The sequence below is a fragment of the Megascapheus bottae genome, chromosome 3 (genome assembly GCF_031878675.1).
Source record: "Megascapheus bottae isolate mThoBot1 chromosome 3, mThoBot2.hap1, whole genome shotgun sequence".
NCBI classification, from domain to species: domain Eukaryota; kingdom Metazoa; phylum Chordata; class Mammalia; order Rodentia; family Geomyidae; genus Megascapheus; species Megascapheus bottae.
In genome coordinates, this window is record NC_143511.1 from 81,228,237 (window position 1) to 81,244,672 (window position 16,436).

The 16,436-nt window shown below is 36.7% G+C and overlaps 1 protein-coding gene across 2 annotated transcripts in view; it reads right to left on the reverse strand.

Moving 5' to 3' along the window:
* Positions 1-250: 250 nt before the first annotated feature.
* The window catches only part of Rc3h2 (ring finger and CCCH-type domains 2), a 57,437-nt gene continuing 41,251 nt past the window's right edge, over positions 251-16,436 (reverse strand). Inside the window, exons 12-21 of one of the 2 annotated variants that reach the window (XM_090330587.1) lie at positions 13,460-13,893; positions 12,525-12,692; positions 10,504-10,650; positions 9,950-10,163; positions 9,625-9,709; positions 8,838-8,919; positions 8,333-8,467; positions 7,927-8,034; positions 7,685-7,833; positions 251-6,157 (exon numbers count right to left, since the gene is read on the reverse strand). In XM_090330587.1, coding sequence (XP_090186713.1) covers positions 5,962-6,157; positions 7,685-7,833; positions 7,927-8,034; positions 8,333-8,467; positions 8,838-8,919; positions 9,625-9,709; positions 9,950-10,163; positions 10,504-10,650; positions 12,525-12,692; positions 13,460-13,893 — 1,718 coding nt within the window. In that variant the 3' untranslated portion in view covers positions 251-5,961. The remainder of the gene's footprint in view (positions 6,158-7,684; positions 7,834-7,926; positions 8,035-8,332; positions 8,468-8,837; positions 8,920-9,624; positions 9,710-9,949; positions 10,164-10,503; positions 10,651-12,524; positions 12,693-13,459; positions 13,894-16,436) is intronic. The other variant, XM_090330588.1, reaches the window with a different exon arrangement.

Here is a 16,436-nt window from a genome sequence, read left to right on the forward strand (position 1 = left end):
CTCCATTTTTAGCTTTTTAGTGGTTAGACAGTCTCATGGAGTGAATGCTGATGGCTCACATCTGTAACTAGCTACTTAAGGAGACTGCGCTGAGGATAGTGGTATGAAGCCAACCCAGGCAGAGAAGTCTATGACACTTTATCTTCAATTAACCACCAGAAGACTGGAAGTGGTGCTATGGTTCAAGTGCTAGCCTTGAGCACAAAAAGCTCAGTGACTATGCCCAGGCCTTGATTTCAAGCTTCACAACTACCACCAACAACAAGTCTTCCTGGCCCCAGCTGCCTTGGAATCTAGATCCACAGATCCCAGCCCTGTAATTTGGAATTTTTACATAGCTCTCTGAGCTATTTTTTCCATTCTATGAACTTTCTAGAAAAAGGAATCATTTTTTCACTGACCTTTAACCTTTATAACTAATGCAGGCATGGAGCTTAAAATATATCGACTAAGTGTATGATATGAATAAAACTATACTAGGCCCAGTGAAAATGGCTAAGGCCTTGCACATATAGACCATTTCATATCGAGGCCCACAGTACAGTCTCTTATAACACACTGCTTCATCCCATTTATGTTTCTCTGTCATATCTTCTCCAACAGACTGTAAACTTAGTAGTATACATTCATATCTTCTGCTTAAGCAGAATTAAAGACTATTTTAATGCTCTTGAGTCTATTTACTTTCTCTCTTCCCCATGAAACATGGATGAGGCAGCTAATCATTTAAATCCCTACTTACAAAATGCCCTAGTAGGTTTGTTAAGGCAGAAAAGTACATCAAGAGAATCAAGGCAGAGCTGGGGATGTGGTTCAAGTGGAATAGCACTTGCCTAGCGTGTGAAGGCCCTGTGTTCAATTCCCAGTACCACTTCAAGACAACTAACATATACCACACCATACTTGATAGTAACACTAAACAAACAATTTTTAAGGTGGACAAATAATTTTATTTTGTGCATGCAAATACATGTCAAGTACTGCAAACTTTTTCCATCAATTTTCTCTCAAACACTGAAAATCATGATGCTCTATTTTGTGAACAGCCAAAGCTAATATCTCTTCACTTCAGTGCTACAGCAAAAACACACAGAATTCACTCTTTGCTATTCACTATCATCACAACCCTCATTGTTCCATCTCTGCCCTCCCCCCATATACAGGCCTTATAAGTCCTAGCCATCCCCCATTTAATCCTATTCCTATAGCACAAAGGGAAACATCACAATTTGGAAATTCAAATTGAAATAAATGGAATAGAATTTATTCCCATATATATTCCCCATTTCATTGTACAGAATTATTTTTAAATTATAGTTTTAAATAGAAGCTGAGTATATGCCTTAAAAATGAGCATAAAATCCATCTTAGAGATGGTGCCTGCTTTTTACATGATGGGTGTACACCATCTTTAATTTCATTTACATTTCAATCGAACAATAGATTTGCAAAGAAAATGTCTAATACAGACGTAAAAATATTCACACTAGAGCTTCACAATCGGTTGTACAATTGACAAACAGGCCTCTTTTCCCAAACTTTCCAGCTAAGCAAATTTATAAAGTATAATCAATGCAACAAGAAAAACATTTCTCCTTCACTTCCAGGGAAAAGAATATGCAATAAACAGTATAAATGCAGACAGCAGTTGCTGCAAGCTAACCACGATACTCCCAAGTGGCTGTACAGTGGATATGTGCAGTACAAATAAAAGCCACATGTGTTGTATCACAACTACAGTATAATTGTTTGCCCAGCTAAGAGAATGCATGCACTTCCATGCCTTGGGTTATTAAGTGAGGCCTAATTCTTGACAGATTGATGGAATATGTGCAAATGACCTTGGCTTTTGGCAGTACTAAGTGCAGCCAGTGTCTGTTTTCCACTGGTTTAGGGATATTTTTAAACTTCTATGAAAAACAGAAAAGAAAGAAAAAAGGAAGAAAAATAAACCACCAGTTTTGGACTTAGGGGAACTGCTCTTAAGAGTTAAAAATAAGTCACCACTCAAATGTGGGGTGTTCTGATCTGAGGTTTTGACTCTTTGTATTCCCTTGCCAGCAAAGGGACACAAAGAAACTGCTAGTATAAACGAGTTACTAGCAAACTTACTCAATTTATCCAGAAAATGGGATACTCCTTGAGCATATTCATTTATGTTCTGCTTTCAAACGGGTCCTTATATAGAAGGAGTTACAGTAAGCAATCCCATCAACACTCTTCAATCACTAAAACACAGGAAAAGTTCTTTTAAGAAATGCACAGTTGCAAATACAACCTGTCCCTTTAATGATTAGTTACCAATACTGGTGACAGAAAATGACTCGATTCAAAGTTGGTATCACATACTGAATCTGACCGTTACCAATTCCATTCCAAGTTCATGAGACAACATGGGCTTAACTATCTAAAATGCAAAAGCAAAGTAGATGCTTTTTGAAACAATGTTTTCAGCTGTTCAGATGATACCATTTAAAATTCCTATAAACCAACTGTGCATTTTGTAATTTTCTCAAGGCAATACACATACAATTAGGATGTGGTTTGTATATTAAACATCAAGTTGGAATCTGGGTGACTAGATGTATAAGAATAGAAAATATCAGTTGTAGTATGAGAGATTCTGTTATTTTCTTACTACAATATGTAGCTCTGGTGGTGATGGGGGTGTGGTTGAAACCAGTGCCCCTTCTCTTGAAAACTACAATGCACAGCATTTCCTGAAAGACAATGGTTCAATGCCTGCGTTTGGAAGCAAGCTGTGGCAGCAAAGGCCAGAGAATCATCTTTTCAGGTACCAACTTGAAGAAATACAAGTGTAACTTTCTCAGAATTCAAAAAATGAAATGAGACCACAAAAGACAATTAGTGATGCTACATCCAGAGCGTTTAAATGAGAACACATGGACTACAGAATGGAACTTAAGAGATTGAGAAACACAAAAATAAGAAAAAGAGCCATCACTTTCCTGCTTTCTGGAACACAGACTTTTTTTTTAAAATGATTAGACCATAAGCAACTTGTATAGTTACTAAAATTACAAATTTCCTCTTCTGTTGCTCTATAGCTTTTGATTCCAAGCATGTATATATTGCAATGTGTTGGTGCCCCCAATTTTAAAAGGCCATGTTCTAGGTCTGATTTGTACTATTTTCTTCTACAACAGTTGGGACCATACTGAAGGAAGGTCTGATGAACCGGTTTTTCTTCTAAAGTGTCAAAGAATCAATGACTTTACTTCACATTAAACCCACCAAGACAGACAGAAGGTGGTCATCGCAATTGGAAAAATGATATACAGAATAATGTCAACACAAAAACAATTCCTATGTTGTTAGTGAGAGAGGGGGGGCGGGGGGAGAGAGAGAGAGAGAGAGAATTTAACAATAGTTACTGTTTATGGGATTACCTGCTGCAAGACAAGCATAATTTTACTATAAATGTTTTGAGACCAACCAATCAGGTTGGTGGGTATACATATACACTGATGCAAATGTCATTTACTGGACAAGTAGGCAAACATCTAAGCAGTTTATCCCAACCCCCTCCAGCAGAGCACAACCAAGTTTCAAACTTTCAATTTTAAAATTAAAAAGATAAGGTTAAATACACAAGATCAATTTATGTAGTATATATTCACCCTCAGAATGTGCTGAAGATGTTTTGTGTAGTTCTGTTGCACAGAGGGTTCTTTCCCTGAGGGCACATAAGGAGCTCTCAAACTGTTAATATGTCTCTATTTTGTAACAAAATAGCAATTTTAAAATCTTAAAAAAAAATACATTACCTTCAACATGGAAGATCTCACTATTAAATATTCATGAAATAGACAGACTGGTTTGCATATCCTTTTGGAATTATAAACAGCAAATAAAGTACATTGGAAGCATTTCAAATGTAGTAAGCACGTATTTATAGAAAGGTTCTGATATAAATTATATAACAATCATGTTCCTGTAGTAATCTAAGCTAATTTATAATGTGAGAAATAAGTTAATGTAACATGGTTTAAAACTCTTGTTCCTATTCATTTCAGGTTACAAAGTGAAATAAATAAAACATCTTTGTAGGGATGAAGAGCACTGGCCATGGCAAAAATGATAAGGTACTAACTAAAGGAAACTAAGTCAAGGCTACTGTGCTGTTATACTATAAACAAATATCTTCATACGCTTGTGTATTAAATAAATGTGTAAGATCTTCCATACTGACACCAGAATATCAAAACTACCCTTTGTTTCTCAGGTATATTTACAACTTATCAGTCACCTTATGAGCATGTTCATTAAGACAGGTATCAAACACCAGTATTTTACTCATTCTGATCAAGAAATTTCAGGGAAATGTCAACCCTCCCACCCCTGGAAATGTGCACAAAACTTTTATCAAAATCTTTTCTGATACAATGCTGTGGTTTTGTAAAATAACTAAATAGCTCAGACGACCAATAACATGATCCTGTTTAAGCATCTTGCTAGCAGGAAAAGCCCTTACATACAGTACACCTGGTGAAAGATCAGCTTGGCTTAAAATATTCCAGTACAATTTTCAGAGTAAACAACTTCACAGAAGTTAATCAAAATAATAATAATAAAAGTCAAACTAATCTGAAAGAAATAGAGGAAAAACAAAAAGACAAACTACAGGTAAGATCACCAGGAAGGAATGCCCAGCTATTGTTTTCAAATGTTGACTGAAATTTAGGTTTCAATAAAATATCTCCCACAAATCTGGGACAAGGCTGGTTAAACATACTACATACTTTCAGATGCCAAGGAAAACCATTTCAGTCACATTATGGCAGGGCAGGTATTATTCATGTTTAAAAGTATGAATACATATTTGCCAATGTTCAACTAGTACATGGTTCATAATCTTATTAACCTAACAGTCAGAAAACAAGAGCAATTAAACCCTAACATGAAGTAACAATAAACAATACTTAACTAAGATAATGTAAAGAACATCCAAATAATTAGTTTAAATTAAAAACCCAGCAATACCATCTTGTTAGTCAGTGCAAACGCTACATACAGGGTTTTCTCAAGAAAGCTGAAAGCACCTGATTCTTTTGCCAAGTCATCAGATTCAATAATGTACAGGCTTAAATCAGCATTTTAAAAAACGGCCATTACATTAGTGCATAATTTATCAAAATTGTAAAAACGATTCTGCATAACTTAGGAGAATTTAATATCTAGTACATCAGCTGAAAGACTTAGGCACTTGGTTATATTTTTAATTAAGTACTTCAACAAGTAGCCTGTGTAAAATATTAACTAAGCAGAAACTATTCTTGAAAAATGGGAAATTAAAAAAAATTAAATGCTACAGATAAAAGCACTGCACCACACTCCTACATATAATGCAGTAAAGAAAGCTAGAATAGAACCCTGTAAAATTCTATGATAAGAACATCTAACTTCACTTCTCAAAATTAAAAAAAAAAGGAAAGAAATCCATGCAGAGTCCCATGAAAAAGATAAATAAAGCAGCTGGAATGAGATGTAAATTTCTCTCACTGAAACATAAAATAGAAATAAATAAGTTATAATTAAGTCTACTTTCACTAGATGTATCATTGTAGGATCCTGCTAGTTTAATAACTGAGTTGTTAATTTTCTATAGAAGCCATTTAAAATAGGAAATGGCTCAGTTACTGCACCGGATTGCTACAAACTCATAAAAAGCTGCTTGAAGCTTAAGTTAAATGTTGTCCAAATTCCAATCACTTTTGGAAAGTGAACATGTTACCCTAGTAAAGTAAATTTTCTTTTTTTTTTTCCATAATGCTAATGCAAGAGGGCTTGAAGTATCAAAGAGTCCACAGGAAATGGATGCCCCCAGTAATATCTTTTTTTTTAAAAAAAATATACATTATATAATATATATTATATATATAAAAAGCTAGTGTAAATGCTTCCATGGTGTGGTCACAAATTTGAAAGCTGAACCTCCTTTCAGCTGTTAACCATCTTCCCATTTGCAACAGGTTTTAAAAAGTCGTTTTTCTCTTCAGACATAACGTGAGTTTTCAGAATGAGGTTGCCAACACTGACAGATGTGGTGATGGGGAGACAACTTGCACTGCTAATAGACACTGGGAGTGGCTGGCTAAAGCAAGATGTTACCGGAAGAATTGTTTTTTGCTCCTCCCTGAGAGAAACAAATGACATTAAAAACAAGTTAGCTCTATGAAAATTCTGAAGAGTTATCATATGTGCTTAATGGAAGTTATATCTAATCTTAAGAGCCCCCATCAAAAACATGCTTTCATCATCAAGAAAACGTATTAGAGGCCGGGAGTTTGGCCTAGTGGTAGAGTGCTTCCTAGCATGCATGAAGACCCGGGTTTGATTCCTTGGTACCACATACATAGAAAAAAGCCAGAAGTGATGCTGAGGCTCAAGTGGTAGAGCTCTAGCCTTGAGAAAGGCCAAGGACAGTGCTCAGGCCCTGAGCTCAAGCCCCGGACTGGCAAAAAAAAAAAAAAAAAAGAAAAAAAAGAAAAAAGAAAACGTATTAGAGGTTCCATTAATATTAAAAGCCCTTTTTCAAAAATCACAACGGGGGTGGAGAGTGTAGCCTATTGGTAAGAGTGCTTACTTTGTCGGGCTTGTTGGGCTTAGAGCACTTGCCTAGCATGCATGAAGCCCTAGGTTTGATTCCTTGGTACCACATACTCAGAAAAAGCTGGAAGTGGCGCTGTGGCTCAAGTGGCAGAGCACTAGTCTTGAGCAAAAGTGTTCAAGGACAGTGCCCAGGACCTGAGTTCAAGCCCCAGGACTGGCAAAAAAAAAAAAAAATACCACCAACACAACAAAAATTGAAACCATAGATTAGTTTAAGGCCAAATTATTAAAGTTCAAGGCTAAGCTGATAATGGCAATATCAATAGCCAAGAAGAAAATCCTAACATGAATTTCTAAAACCAGAAACACAGTTAATCTGAGGTTTTTTTTTTTTTTTTTTTTTTTTTTTTTTTTTTTTTTGGCCAGTCGTGGGGTTTGAATTCAGGGCCTTGGGCACTGTCCTTGGGCTTTCTCAAGGCTAGAGCTCTACCACTTGAGCCACAGTACCATTTCTGGCTTTTTTCTATGTATGTGGTACTGAGGAATAGAACCCCAGTCTTGGTGCATGCTAGGCCTAGAAACACTCTATTAGGCTAAACTCCTGGCCCCTTAATCTGAGTTTTAATTCTTGCTTCTGTGAGCTAGAAGTTTGGCTGAATTAAGATTTCTAACCTGATGATGGGGCACAAACTAATTCTCACCTTAACAAGTAACAATTTTTTTTTTTGGGGGGGGGGGGCAGTCCTGGGCTTGAGCCCAGGTCCTGAGCACTGTCCTTGGGCTTTTCTTCAAGGCTAGAGCTTTACCACTTGAGCCATAGCACCACTTCCAAGCTTTTTCTACGTATGTGGTATTGAGGAATCTGGGTCTTCGCCCATGCTTAAGTAAGCACTCTACCAGGCAAAACTCCCAGCCCAACAAGTAACAAATTTTAAGTTACTAAAATGAGTTACTTAATTTCAAATTTACCTCATCTCTAAAAATCCACACTGACCAAATTGTTACTATGTTATACAAGTTTTTCCTTTCATAGCATAAAGCCAAAAGTGACTCTACATCTTTCCCTTTTTATTCCTGCCCTATGCTCACTGGTGATAAACTGAACACTCACAGAGTCACATGGTCTTCACCTAAGCTCTGTCTCTTCTGTTTCAATGACTCCTTCTGGTGCTGCTGGACTGTGTGACCATTTTCCACGGCTGTTCCATTCAGCAAATGATCATTTTGAGAACTGATACCAAGTTGTATGTCCAGGATCTCCTAAGAACATTAACCATTAATTGTTCAGTAAGAAAGTACCTTCTTAATTTACAATGGAATAAAGCTTCTTATTTACCTAATTGTGATACTTACTTCAATTTGTTCATTTTGTCCATCAGGTTCATCAGTATCAAGTGCTGAAAGTTCTAACTCAATATCTCTATCAGGCTTAGTATCAGCAGCATCTTCTGCGTAATCACTCTGTAGATTAAAAAAAATTCATATCCATACATCTATATTTATATAGACATCTATCTATATCTATACATAGTGTGCTTGCTGAACCTGGACCTACTTTAAAGTAAAATGGGATGTCCAATAATTTATCTAAAGCATTTAATAAATCTATGACTACAATTCTGTTTCAATTGAAAGCTGTAAAGTAATCAACTGTCAGAAAGAAGCAGACTGAAGTGTTTAAGGTAACAGTATAAATCAAGGATTAGTATATAAGAACAAATACATGAAGCAAGAAACCTAAGAGGCTTAATTCCTTTACCTCTCCATTTCTCAGTTCAATTTCCTTGCTTAGAAGATTTAAAGTAAGGTGACGACCTTCATCTAGGGAATTCCACTTCTGTTGCATGGCCAATGCATTAGCCTCCCTTTGAAGAAGTAATGAGTTACTCTTGGCCTATGTGAAAGAAAAGAAGTAAACTCAGCTTCCAACTACAATAGCTCTCAACTGTTATATATACATATGCTTTTATATTTATATATTTGTATTTATAAATATATACAAAAATTTTAAAAATATATATACTTATTTTTTGTCAGTCCTGGAGCTTGAACAGGCTCTGTCCCTGAGCCTCTCTGTGCTCAAGGTTAGTGTTCTGCCACTTGAGCCAAAGTACCACTTCTGGCTTTTTCTGTTTATGTGGTATCACAAGCCAAGGCTTCATGCCTACAAGGCAAACACTCTACCACTAAGCCACATTCCAAGCTCTCTATTTTATATATTTATTTACTTAGTTATTTTTAAATCAGAGTTGAATTAAAATTACCTGTTGAAGTTCAATGCTCAAAAGGTCTCCAGTACTGGAATGCTTTCTATGACCAGACAACTCAGTAACAATGAATCTGTCCCTACAAAAGGATTATGTTTATTTTAGTAAAAGGGAAATAATGGAAATTGGACAGAAATGACCTATGCTTTATGTAAAAGGTCAGCCCTTCAAAATTTCACTTAACAAGACAAATATAATTGTTTTTCAGATGTTTGTCACACAGCTCAACTAACAAAGTATATATATCTATATCTATATCTATCTATATATATCTATCTATATATATATATTTTTTTTTTTTGGCCAGTCCTAGGCTTGGGCTCAGGGGCTGTCCCTAGATTTTCTCAAGGCTAGGGCTCTACCACTTGAGCCACAGCACCACTTCTGGCTTTTTTTTTTTTTGCCAGTCCTGGGCTTGAGCTCAGGGCCTGAGCAATGTCCTTGGACTTTCTCAAGGCTAGAGCTCTACCACTTGAGCCTCAGCACCACTTCCGGCTTTTTTCTATGTATGTGGTACCAAGGAATCGAACCCGGGTCTTCATGCATGCTAGGCAAGCACTTTAACCACTAGGCCAACCTCCCGGCCCCCACTTCTGGCTTTCTGCTACTTATGTGGTACCGAGGAATCAAACCCGGGTCTTAGTGCATGCTAGGCAAGCACTCTACCACTAGGCCAAACTCTTGGCTCCCTAACAAAGTATATTGCATGTACATTGAATTTGTATTCTAAGAAAGCACACAAGTCTCAAAGTAGAGAATTTCCAAGAATTAAGAATAACGTTACCGTTCAACATAGTGTGCTGATGATGTGGTCTCGCTACCATAAGAACTCCACCTTGAATCAACAGCATTGACATAAGGGACATAATCTATAGAAATACAGAAGAGAGCATTTATTATAAACTGATAAGTGTACAAACATGAATCCATACTTTTTGAAATAAATGGGTATTTGATTCAATGAGCCATGGGATCATGAGTTAAATCATTTAACTCTGAGTTAATCACAGCTGTTAAATAGATGTGAATTATTCTCCAACTTGTAGGCTGGGGAATAAAAAGCAAGATGGTGGGAATATATCAGACTAAGTGCTAGTGAAATAGATTACCTGATACACTAATTGGCTTAGTTGCACTTCCTTGGGAAGCAGTGGCCTGGACAGGATCCGTTGTGTGGTAACCTGTACGGGAAGATCGGGAAATTGCACCCCATTTTGAGATGATGGGTCCATCGCTAAAGGGAATTATTGGGTCTTCTTCTTTTGTCCGTCTCTGAGTTTCAAATAAATGCACTCGTCTCTTAACATCTCCACTATCCAGATCCTGCATAAACCAAAGAATATCAATAAAGGGATTGCCAGCAATAACTTGTGCTAAAAATAAAGGTAAATGTTATCAAAGGGCATATGTTATTAAAATACATGAAATTAGATTTTTCTAGTAAGCTTAACACTAGATTTAGATTTCAACAACTATATTAAGCAACCAAGCTATGGTCAAATAATGTGAACATTAAATGCAATTATTTCCAGCGTAGGTAAATTTAGTTTCTTTGGTTATAGACAGTTATAGAGTAACATCTGATGAAGAAAGCATTCATTGTAAAACTAGTGAACAGTATTATCTTCTCAACGCCCAACTCCCCCACGCCAGAAAATCATACCATTAACACAGCATTTGAATTAGCAATTACATCTTTGGGTTCTGAATCGATGGCATTGATGCAAGAGCCTATGGTGCCACAAGACCAAGGAGAATAATGGGAAAGGTGATCTTCTTCAAATTTCGAACCACTCACACTCTCAGAAAACTGATGGGGGAAAAAAAGGCAATTAGTTATTATTATCTTATAGCTAATATGAAGTAATCCAAGAATTTAAAAGCCTTCATAGTGAACTTTATAAACTCTTTGAATATCTATTTATACAATAAAAATTACATGCTTTCTTTTTTACTGTTTTCGAAGTGTTCCAAGAAGCTTTGACTAATTCTACCAAGAACCAAACAATGAAGATTTATAACAGGCTAATATGGTATGGAGTACTAAAAAGAATTCAATAAAATAAATACACAGAGACACAGATGACAGTCCATGCCTTAAAGCTGTAATTCTGAGGAAAAAAAAAAGACCCATCATGTACAAATAAGAGAACATAGCTGATAAGCTACCAAGTATTAAATAATGAATAAAGGAATTCAAAAGGACTTCAAGAACATTATAATGCTAGAATACAGAGCTTATAAGAATCACTAAATCTAGTTTGCTAACTACACAGGTTGGGAAACTTAGGACCAGAAAGGTTAAATATCTAGTCATACTAAGTAGCAACAGATCTGCACTAAAAGGAAACACTCATTTCTTCAAGTAAATACATAAAAATGAAAACATACTTTTCTATCAAGACATGGCATTTCTGTTATTCTGTTACCAAGCTGTTTACCTACGTCAAGTGAATCTAAGTCTGATGAGACAATTCAATGTTATATTGAAATACATGTAGGATTACTTCAAAATAGTCTAATGAGGGGCCAGGAGTTTGGCTTAGTGGTAGAGTGTTTGTCTAGCATGCACAAAGACACAGGTTCAATTCCTCAGTACCACATGCATAGAAAAAAAAGCTGGAACTGGTGCTATGGCTCAAGTGGTAGAGCTCTAGCCTTGAAAAAGCCCAGGGACAGTGCTTAGACCTGAGTTCAAGCCCTGGGACTGGCAAAAAAAAAAAAAAAAGTAGTAAGATAGTCTAATGATAAGTACTTGGAAATTTTCCATTTATCTGAGTCAGAGCTCATTGTGTAACCAAGGCTGACCTCAAATTCAAGGTTCTCTTGTCTTAACCTCTTAAGTACCGTGATTACAGGCATGCCCACCATGCTCAGTGGATAACCATTTACCCAGTTATTAAAGTTTAACATTTTTCATAATAAAATATCAGAATCACTGAGGGGGGGAGGGTGCAAACTAGAGGGGCTGTGTAGAAAATAATCATTTTCTCTAAATATAATAATATAAAACATTATGTCAAACTGAAACTATAATGGCATGAAGTAAAATAATTAATGGTGATATGAATTAAAAAAATAATATAGCAGGCATTTCTGCACTTCTTGGGAAGCAGAGACTAAGATTCAATGCCTCTGAGGCTAATATTAAAAGATCTTGGCAAATGCTTAACTTCTCAACTAAGTAGGATTCCTAACTATAAAATAATATCTACCCTGTCAGGTTTTTGGAAGAATTAAATAAAACAGTATTGTATTAATGTTTAGTATAGTGCCTGACATGAGTTAGTATTCAATAAATCATAGATATAAATTACTATTAATTTTTTTTGTGGTGCTGGGATCAAGCCCAGGACCATGTTCATGCTAAACACATGCTAATGAGGGATGGGGTGGGAGGGAGCTGTAGCTAAGTAATAGAACATGAACTTGGCATATATAAAGCTCTGGGTTCCATTCTCAGAACCAGAACTTAAAACTATACTACTGAATTCCTGGTAAAGAACTATGTTTTGATGGTCTTCAGAATTTCTCAATTATCAGCCATAGTGTTGATATTCTAAATTTAATTGCAATCCAAACCACTGCAAGATATCCAAATGAGCTAACACTGATTTGAATAAATATCTGAAGTTAACTGTTTGAACCATCTATGCAAAAACAAGTGATTAAAACTTTTCTTACATCTGTTCGAAAGTCTACACTGAACAGAGGAGAAGGTGGTGTTGGTGATTGTGTTGCCACAGGGAGAGTTGAAGAGACAGGTGCTTTCTGAGTATGATACTGTGCCCACTGATCTGGCTTTCTTCTTATCTGCTCTTCACAACTGGTCTTCAAATGACCACAAGGTTCCTAAGTGGGGATAAAAGAAACAATCTTTATCATCTAGGGAGTGATAAATAAATGTAACTATGTTCTGTGAATATAATAAAGTTTGATATTGTTGGGAAAAGAGGGAGAGGGGAACTGCCTAACTATTTCTATATACAAATAAATAAAAAGGTTAATATTTAGTCAACTAAATTTCAACTAGAGTAAATCTGAGCACTTACTTTTCTAGTGTAGGGAAATAATTTTATGTAGGTGGAGACACTTTAAAAAGACAGTCTCTGGGGCCAGGAGTTTGGCCTAGTGGTAGTCCTTGCCTAGCATGCATGAAAACCTGAGTTGGATTCCTTGGTACCACATACATAGAAAAAAGCTAGAAGTGGTGCTGTGGCTCAAGTGGTGGAGCACTATCCTTGAGAAAGCCCAAGGACAGTGCGCCCAGGCCCTGAGTTCAAGGCCCACGACTGGCAAAAAAAAAAGTCCCTGTCCTTGTATTTTCGACTTTCGTTTTAAACTTCCCATTAGTTTCAAATACAAAACTCATTGAGTATTTTTCTATATTAGGTCCAGGTCTACGAACTTTGCTTTTCTGATTTAATTCTCACAACAGCCTTATGAGGGAGGTACTACTGTTATTTTCATCTGACAGGTGAACTGGAGCATAGGAAGGTCAAGTATATTCTTTCAATCACACAGTATGAGGAGTCCCCAAGTCTGGCTGGTTCCACACCAGCCACAGTAGCTCTTAACTTACAGGTGACAGTAGCATTTCTATCTCCATAACCACTTACTCTTGGTAAAGGCACAGTTGTCCTTGGCTCACTTGGTGGCTGACAAGCCACTGAATAATAACCATCTAATGAGTTATATCTTTCCCGCAAAGATGGCTGGTAGACAGAAGAGTGCATCACATCCATTGGAGGTAAAGAATTGCTTCTAATAATATCATCTCGTTGATACATAGCGGGACGCCAGATGCGCCTGCTGTCATACACAGGAGCATACATTCCGGAAGGTACTGGAGGAACTGGTCCATACTGCTGCGGAGGAGGAGGTTGGTAAGGAGAAGAATTCATTCGCTCTCGAGGGGAGAATGTACTGTAATGATCGGCATATGGCATGGAAGCAGGTGGGAGGGAGGACTCTGGAACATTACTGGACCTCACAAAGCGAGGAACACAAGGAGCCACACCAGCTGGCACCGTTGGAGGTGGTGGGTAGTATCCTTGAAAATCGAAGAAAGGAATATTTAATGTAACCTTGGTCAAAATCCAACGTTTTACAATGGGTTATGTCTAAAGCAGCCTTTAATGTGGAAATATAATCAGTAAATGATCTTCACCTTGCAGAGAAGCTAAATATTTTCAGAATAATATCATATAAAAGTCATTTACATTCAATACTTCATTAATCTGCTACTTAACAATCAGATGTGGCTTAGTGGTAGAATGCTAGCCTAGAATGCATGAAGCTCTGAGTTCAATTCCTCAGTACCACATACACAGAAAAAGCCAGAAACAGTGCTGTGGCTCAAGTGGTAGAATGCTAGCACTGAGGTAAAGAAGCTCAGGGAGAGCATCCAGGTCCTGAGCTCAAGCCCAAGGAGAAGCCAAAACAGTAGCAGCAATAACAACAAAACCGATGGTTAGCACCATTAACAAAGGTATAGACTTTCCTTTTAGGGAATCACTGGCGACAGGTTTTACATTATGTACTCAGTTACATCATTGATTCTTAAGCATTTTAGGAGCAAAGGATAAAAATCTCTTTCAAAATTCATGCGTCATTTATTTTCTTACTAAAATTTTACATAAGTATATGCAAACTATACTTTGTATTACTTCATGAAGGCCACTTTTGGACTTTATATTTAATTTCTATAAACAGCAGTCTTAAATCACAGGGTACCAGTATGGTTCATGCCAGTAATCCTAGCTATTCAGGAAACAGAAGAGTTATGAAACTTCATCTCTAAAATAAACACTTGTAGAATGTCAGCCAACAAGTATGAGGCCTTGAGTTCAAACCTAATACTACCATAAAACCTTCCAAAAATCAAAACAAAACAAAACAAAACACCTACTGGTATCTCATATCACCCTCATCTTTCAAGTGCAGAAAAATTTATTAACATCTTTATCTTTAACGACTTGCAAAAATCAACTCAAAATGCTTTAAATACCTAGAATCATGAAACTACTGAAGAAAACAGAGGGGAATACTTTTTAGGATATTGGAATGATTAAGAGATTTTTGGATAGATCCCCAAAGCATACTAAATGAAGGCTCAAGTAGGCAAAATAGACTGACAGCACAGGCAATGTGCAGATTAGGAGAAATTTAGGCAAAGTATACATTTATCAAGAGGACAATATCTAAAATATACAAATAAGGAAGTCAGGTGCCAGTGGCTCACATCTGTATCCTAGCTACTCAGGAGGCTACTAACTGAGGACTGTGGTTCAAAGCCATCTTGAGCACAAATGTCCAAGACTCTTCTCTTCAATTAACAGTCGAAAAGCTGAAAGTGGGGATGGTGGAACTGAAATGATAGAGTACCAGCTGTGAGCGAAAAAGTAGGCAAAAGTGTAAGGGCTTGAGTTCATGACCCTGTACTGGTAAAATAAATAAATACAATAAGAAAATGCAAAAACAAGCCAGGAACCATGGCTCACACCTACAAATTCCAGCAACTTGGGAAGCATCTAGTAAGAGGAACACAATTCAATGCCAGCCTAGGAAAAATTAATGAGATCTTATCTTGGCAAAATAGCATGATGCTTCAGTCATACCATCCCAACAATACCAGAATCTTATGTACAAGGACTATATACCAGGCCAAGCCTGAGCAGAAACATAAGATTTCTAAAAAACAATAAAAGCAGGGCATAACGGTTCAATTCCTATAATTCTAACTACTTGAGAGTCTAAGATCAGGAGGATGATGGTTTAAGGACAGCCCAAGTAAAATGTGAGACTCCCCTCCCCACATTTAACCAAGAAATAGATACAAGTAAAGTAGCATGTGCCTGTCATTTCAGATTTGCAGGAGCATAAATAGGAAGCTGGAGGTACAGATTGGCCTGGGGAAAAAGTAAGACCTCCTTCAAAAAAGAAGAAAAGTAAAAAGGATGGGGGTGCATCACAAAATGGTAGAGCATCTATCTAGCAAGTGTGAGACTCTGAATTCAAAACCCAGTACTATAAAGTAAAAATAAAAACAAAACCACATGGGGTGTGTGTGTGTGGGGGGAAATGGGTACCAAGACATGTGAAAGGGTATCAATGTATGTGAATTAATGCACCTTCTATCTGACAAATATCATGTAACCCTTTTACTAATTACAATAAAAAAAAAGAAATAAAAAACAAACAAAAAAAACAAAACCACAAAAGCCACAATCGCAATAAAACAAGTCACCAATTAAAACTACAAATAGATTTAAATATTTCTCAAAGGTGACAGGTTTTTTAAAATCCTCAAATTCACTAACTATAAATCAAATAATAATTAAAAAAAAACCCACAATGAAGCATCTCCTCACTTCACTAAGAAACACTAATGAAAATGGCTCACGCCTGTATTCCTAGCTACTCAAGAGGCTGAGATCTGAGATGTAAGGATTGAGGTTCAATGTGGAAGTCCATGAGAAGCATATCTCAAATTAACCACCAAAAACCTGGAAGTGGAGGTGAATCTCAAGTAGTAAAGCTCTATCCTTGAGGAAAAAGCTAAGAAACAATGCCAGGTCTCCAGTTCAAGCCCCA